Source organism: Mirounga angustirostris, unplaced genomic scaffold (assembly GCF_029215605.1).
Source record: "Mirounga angustirostris isolate CCGP_5_RB_7025 unplaced genomic scaffold, mMirAng1.0.hap1 SCAF_15, whole genome shotgun sequence".
Taxonomy (NCBI): Eukaryota; Metazoa; Chordata; class Mammalia; order Carnivora; family Phocidae; genus Mirounga; species Mirounga angustirostris.
In genome coordinates, this window is record NW_026991723.1 from 46700926 (window position 1) to 46707943 (window position 7018).

A 7018-nucleotide genomic window follows, 5' to 3' on the forward strand; every position below is an offset into this window, starting at 1 on the left:
TCAGGTGGCTGGTCTTGCAAAGCTGAGGGCTGCTCGGGACCCAGGAGTTGGTCTTGTGTGAGCTTCTGGCGGAGGCAGCCACTGTCCTGACTTGGGGTAATTCAGTACAGCCTTCATTCTCCCCCTCTGCCAGAGCTGCTGGTCCCCAGTGTTCCTGCATTCAATTTTGCTGATGTACACTCTGTCATTTTTCTCAGCAGAGGCCAGTCTTTCACTTTTGTGACATTCAGAGGTAACATTCGTCTTCCCCTCCTGCCCCATACACCACTGTCATGTTTTGCTTTCTAGGAAAGTTGAAATGAGATACAGAAAACTGATGTCTTGAACATGATAGAGAATCCGGGTGCAGCCCCTTGACTTTTCTGTTACTTCCCTTTGTGTGATCTTCACGATGATGTAGAACATGATGCGGGAGCAGCAATTCGGAGTGTGTCCAGCAACGCACTGTGGAAAAATGAAGATATTCAAATTCTTTTTGTTGTTTTTATTGAAACTGAAAATGCAATATCATGAATAAGGAAAGGCAAGAAGGCTGTTTCTCCCTGACATCATAGCCTGGGCCTCACCCCCCTGCATTCTGAGCACCAGACAGATGACCAGACTAAGATGCCTAATAGAAATACGCAGCCTGAATGAACTACTGAAAGTCATTACTTTCTGTGCTGGAAGTTTCTCCTGAGAGACACAATCAGTGAATCCCCCGTGCCCAGTCCGGAAATTTTGAGGCAAAGAAGTGTACCGTAGTTTAAGTACAATTAGCACACTAGGGGAGCCTGAGTGGCTGAGGCCGTTGAGGATCTGATTCTTATACTGTCACCTCAGGTCTTGATCTCACACTGTGAGTTCAAGCCCCATGTTGGGCTCTACCTTGAGTGTGGAGCCTACTTAAAAAAAATTTCAAAATGGAAAAGTAAGGACTGTGGTGGCAAAATTAATGTATTCCCTTACTCAAGGTAAAAGGATTACAGTGGGGTCTTTCCTCTACGTGGAGAAAACAAACGTTCACCCTCAGTATCTGAGGGCTGTTGACACTTTTGATACCTGGTCAGGAGAGGAGGAGGTCAGCACCGAGAGCTAGGGTCCCCAGCACAAACACTCCAGGAGCAAGGGCAAGGATCCAGGGCCAGTCATTGCTTTGCTGACAAGGAAACCAGCCCCTGCACAGTAGGGGCATCTAAAGTCCTCAGGACATGCTGAGCCTGCCCTCAGGGAGTGAGTCCAGGAGAGCTTGGGTGGAAGACACTCAGTCACTCCAGAGGAAAAATGTTAGTAGAGGTGATAACTACCTTGTCAGGGAGGTGTGGCTGGGAAAATCCATTTATCAGGAATTAGAACCTTCACACCTCCACATCCAGACAAGAACCAGGCTTCCTGTTGGGGACACTGGCACAGTCTTGAAGCGGTCTAACAAAACCTTAGTATTTATTGTCTCTAATTGGGTTGTCTTCGGTATGACACAAGAAACCATGACATAGAATTCTTGGAAGATACCCAAACAGTCTGCAAGATGAGGACGACAAACCTAGGAATAAGAGGAATAATTTAGGATTGGAGGACTTTTCTCTCCATCATTTCCTACATCTCAAAGTCTGACCTGGAGAGATGATCTGTGCTTACTTGTGAGCTGCCATCGGATGTCTTGTGGATATTGCTTGTCTGAGCCTTGATGTGATGCAGGTTTTGAAAATAAAATACAAACATTATATTTTACGATTTAGTTGTACAACACTTATTCAAAACATCAGTAATTACCTAGTGCTAAACAGAAAACATATTTTGACAATGCCTTCAAGAGTATGTAGTAGCAGGTGAAGTTAAAAATGATTTTGTCATATAAGGCAACATTAAAATTCAGTACACTAAAAACAGATGTTAATTATAATTTAACTGGGTACCTCGGTGACTCAGTTGGTTAAGCGACTGCCTTTGGCTCAGGTCATGATCCTGGAGTCTCTGGATCGAGTCCCGCATCAGGCTCCCTGCTCAGCAGGGAGTCTGCTTCTCCCTCTGACCCTAACCCCTCTCATGTGCTCTCTATCTTTCTGTCTGTCTCAAATAAATAAATAAAATCTTTAAAAAATAACATTAATTTATTTTTTCACTTGCTTTAGCAATTTGGAATGATTTTACCTGTTTAAGTACACTAAAATTATTATGTCTTTTAAGACATTGTTAATTTGCATATGTACTTTATGTATTACAATTTATATATGTAAGTAAATTACAGCCAATCATCAAATTTACTTATATACTTAAGCATCAATAGCTTTAAAATTTAACTTTTAGCTTAAAATTTTTAGTCATTCTTAACCCTGAAGTGGATAAACTTTATACTTTCTTTTACCTATAAAGCACAGAAATAAATACAATATGTAACTATATATACTGTTATCCATGCTATTAAGTTCTCTTGGAAGGTCCAATTAAAAACATCAACAAAGACTCTGGAGGCAACAGATAATATTGGAAAAAATAATAAACGTTTGAGAAACCCATGCTGTAAATCGAAGGAAACTGCAGAAAGGAAAGCAAAAAAGAAGTAGAAAGTAAGGGAAACGTTCAGAAGTTGAAAACTTGCATGTCCCCTACTAAGCCACACACACAAGGAAATATGGACAGAGAGCCTAGAGCCACGGTTCTCAGACTTGCCCACCCCAGCCAGGCCAGCAGCCTCTGCAGGATCCCCAATGGCCCTGCCCTTTTCCTTCCTGGTGGCCCTGGTGGTGCTCAGCTGCAGCTCCCTCTGCTCTCTGGGATGTGACCTGCCTCAGAGCCATGGCCTGTTCGCCTGGAGGGCCTTGACGCTCCTGGGACAAATGAGGAGAATGTCTGCTAGCTCTTGTGACAAGTACACAAGTGACTTTGCCTTCCCCCAGGAGGTGCTTGATGGCAAGCAGTTGCAGAAGGCTCAAGCCCTCTCTGTCGTCCATGTGATGAACCAGAAGATCTTCCACCTCTTCTGCACAGAGGCTTCATCTGCTTCTTGGAACGAGATCCTCCTAGAGGAATTCTGCTCCGGACTTTCTGAGCAGCTCACCGACCTGGACGCCTGTACCATGCAGAAGGCGGCAGGGGCAGAGACTCCCCTCACGAAGGTGGACTCCATCCTAAGGAACTACTTCCAAAGAATCTCCCTCTATCTGCAAGAGAAGCAATACAGCCCTTGTGCCTGGGAGATTGTCAGAGCGGAAATCATGAAAGCCTTGTATTCATCAACAACCTTGCAAAAAAGATTAAGGAGCAAGAAGTGAGAACCGGTTCAGCATGGAAATGATTCCCTCTGACTAATAATATCACACTCTCCGGAAGTTCTGCCATGTCAAACTGTCACTTCTGCTGTCCTAGTGACATGAATAGACTCAATTTGTTACATGTTCTCAGGAGTATTAAGCACATCAAGGTAACTCTACAAACACCTGTCGCTTCCAGATGACCATGCTGATCTACCTATTTAACTATATATGTATTTCACTATTTATAAGATTTAAATTATTTTATACTGTATAATATTAGGTGTACCTTCACTTTGTGGTTAATAGAAATATATATGCTTTACATTTATTACATTTTTTATTTTTTTGTTCATTAAATGTTTGTAGGGAAAAATTCTTGTATTTGTTTCTTATTGAATGAGGAAACAAGTCCAATTACAACCTGATGAAAGAAATGCATTGTAGAACTCATTGACCCATTATTTAGTGATTCACATTAGAAGTAAAACCATAGACTTCCTTGAAGCCAGTTTGTAGGTTGTCATCAGGATAAAGGCGGACATAACAAATCAATGCCGTCTGTATCTTGAGGTTTGTAGAGAAACCAACCTCCAAACGATAATCATTGGGAAGTAATATCAGTTAAATTAAAGGGTAGAATGAGAAGAAGGGAAAGTATGAATTCTAGAAGCAGGCGAGGAAACATACATGTCAGGACATAGAATCAAAAGCGCTAGATAGCTTCCACAGTAGACTGGTAGACATCCAAGAGTGAATATTCTTTACAAAGTGGATTCTTGAGTCTGCCATTTATAAGCCAATCCATTCACTTAAAGCCCCGCCAAGGAAGTGAACCAAGGGGAGGGGGTGTAGAATAAGAAAAGGACTTAAAAGTGATGCCTCAAAGGTCCAGTGGTTAAGGGAGAAAAGAGCCACACTACAAACAAAGGAGGAATGGCCCTAAGGCAGTAGGGTAAGAGCGAATATTGGTTAGGAGTCTATTTCAAAGCAGGAAAAGGCTTCAAGGAATTGCATCATAGCAAAAGGTGAATGGGAAGTGTCCCAAGGCTGGAAGTAGAGGGGTGTGACCCAGGTGGGAGATGGTTTGACTGAATTAATCTCGAAAAACCATAATGGATGAGGAGGAAGGGTGAGGAACAGAAGGGAAGCTAGTGAGTATAGATAGGAAATAGTTTTGGGAGATTTAACTTTATTTATTTATTTATTTATTTATTTATTTATTTATTTATTTGAGAGAGAGAGAATGAGAGACAGAGAGCACGAGAGGGAAGAGGGTCAGAGGGAGAAGCAGACTCCCCGCTGAGCCGGGAGCCCGATGCGGGACTCGATCCCGGGACTCCAGGATCATGACCTGAGCCGAAGGCAGTCGCTTAACCAACAGAGCCCCCAGGCGCCCGGGAGATTTAACTCTTTTGGGCAAATTAAACTTTGATGAAAAAATGAAAAAATAATTGATATGAGTGATGTATTCTCATCTCTTCTAATGAATGAAAAGCAAATATAAAAAAGCAAACAAAAATTAAAGACATGCAAGTGTACAGGAACATTCTGCAAATGAAAACTACCCTGTTGTATTTAAGAGTCACGAGTAGAAAGAACGGGAGAGGATCTGGGGGGTCACAGCGACCCCCACTGATCCCCCAGGCCAGCAGAAGCTCTCAGGTGCAGTGCCTAGTCCCTCTGCAGGGCTCCGGCTGGTTCCCTGTAGCAGCCTCTCAGCTCTGGGCTGTGACCTGCCTCCAGGCCCTGGGCGGCTACACAGGAGGACTCGTTGCTTCTGACACAGAGGAGGAGGGTCTATCCCTTCCCCTGACTGAGGGACATCTCCTCTGGGACATGGTGGGTGGCCTCCAGGTCCAGGAGGCCTGGCCCATCTCTGTCCTTCACGAGATGCTCCAGCAGACCTTCACCCTCTGAGTCAAAATCAGGAGACCCATCTCTTCATATTCAAATGAAGAAATAAGGAAAGGGAAATTAAAAAAAAGAAGAAAGCAGGAAAAGGATCTGAAAGTGATATTCTTGACCTACAACATTAAGTCACATGCCCATGTGTTCCATCTTTCTAAGGATTCTTCTTTCTGCTTCAGTCATACAATGCATTGAGTTAAATTACTCAAAATTGTGGTTAAAATGTGTCTGTGAACATGAGTATCTCTAAGGGCATCCCTCCGTAGGTGAGAGCTATACTGAAGCTGTTCACGGGTTTGTGTATTACCGAAGCCTTGGTTTCCTGTCCAACACTGAACCACTTGGACTGTTTCCTGACTTCACAGCAGGAGCACCACCACCACCAACAACAAAAACAACCAGAAAATGCAAGACAATTGAAAACAACAACACTTCTTAGATCCATTCACAACTGAGGTCCCAGGGCCAGTCTCAGCACTGGCAACCAGAGAAAAAGGAGCATGCAGACAATCACACCTTACCAGGAGCAGGGATTGGGAGGAACACGACCTGTAATTGAAGCATTGCTTGAGGCTCTGTGTGCTTACACTGGAGAGGGACCAACTCCAGGGCTCCCTAGTTACTGGAGCCCACAGGTTTGTGAGTTTTACCTTCAGAATCCCCACTAGGCTCCCTCTGTGAAGATCAGAGGAAAATCTGCTGGCTTTTCCAGCAGAGGGAGGGGGAAAGGAATCCTTCTAAAATAGTTTGAGTCTACCTCTTCAGAGAAGTAGAGGACAAGGGATTGTGTCACCAGGATCTTGAAAGAGGGATGTCGAGAAGAGGGGAAAGCTGACTTCCCCCTGGTAGATGCATATGTGAATCTGGAATCTCCAACATTTCACGTCCTGGAGACATTCAATCCCAGTTGTTTGTTGCATATTTGGAAATCGAGGCTCGCTATTGAAAGTCCTTCTGTCTGAATGAGTGTGGAAGGAGAAAATGCCCTAAGGCTTCGGAGCACCTTTAACTTTTAAGGCTGAGAAAGAGGAGGGGAGCCTGCAAAGGGCACAGAGATGGGGCAGCCAGTGCAGGTGGGACACAACCAGGGAAGAATGATCTCCAGAAAGTTTGGAAGAAGAGAGGCTTCAGAATTTCCCAAGATGAACCTTTGGTAGTAATTTATCACATGGGCTATAGGACTACCCACTGCTTCTAGATTCTGCTTTCGATCTAGTTGTTTGATCCTGAGAAACTCACTTGAGTTCTCTGAAGTTCAGCTTTCCCAAATGTGAAGTGGGGTGGAAATATTCCTAGAGTTGTTGTAATAATGGAATAGCACATTTAAATGTATCTAGTATCTTCCACTAAGTGAGAGTTTAACAGATGATGACTATTATTTTTTTCATAGACATCTCTAAGCGAAAGGTATCTCCTAGCCTTCTCTCTGTAACTGACTGCAAACTGCTGAACCTCTAAAACACCCAACTGGGAACAGGTGGCCCATGAATGGAATGTAATTATAGACACAATAATTTCATATGTATCCATATACACTGTACGGACATACACATACTCCAGACATTCTGTTAGAGCACATTTCCTCTTCCTCCCTGCTTCCCCAGACCCCATACTTTCACTCCCAAATCATAGTGTTTCCTTCTCCCCCAGGGTAGAAACCCCCAGTGAGCTCTGTCCTCCTCCCTCCCTCCTCAGGAGCCTCTCCTGCCCATTCATACAGCTGCTTCCTTTTCCTTTGTGGTTTCTGTCTGGCCATTTTACTTCCTATTACAAGGCCACCAAGGAAGAGCAAATGTTCTCTGAAGTTTCTAGGCTTTTCTGAAACTCTCTTCTTTTCTCCTGGTGACTATTTCTGGACCCAAGGGAATGTTCCCACT

General features: G+C 43.8%; 1 protein-coding gene across 1 annotated transcript; it reads left to right on the top strand.

Annotated features, from left to right (window-relative positions):
• Nucleotides 1–2687: 2687 nt before the first annotated feature.
• LOC123841125 (interferon alpha-like) lies at nt 2688–3251 on the top strand. Its single transcript, XM_045870800.2, has one exon. The coding sequence runs from the start codon at nt 2688–2690 to the stop codon at nt 3249–3251; it is 564 nt and encodes a 187-aa protein (XP_045726756.2).
• Nucleotides 3252–7018: the final 3767 nt, after the last annotated feature.

Coding starts and splice junctions, on each gene's coding strand:
- LOC123841125 (XM_045870800.2), top strand. CDS start 2,688: ATGGCCCTGCCCTTTTCCTTCCTGGTGGCCCTGGTGGTGCTCAGCTGC.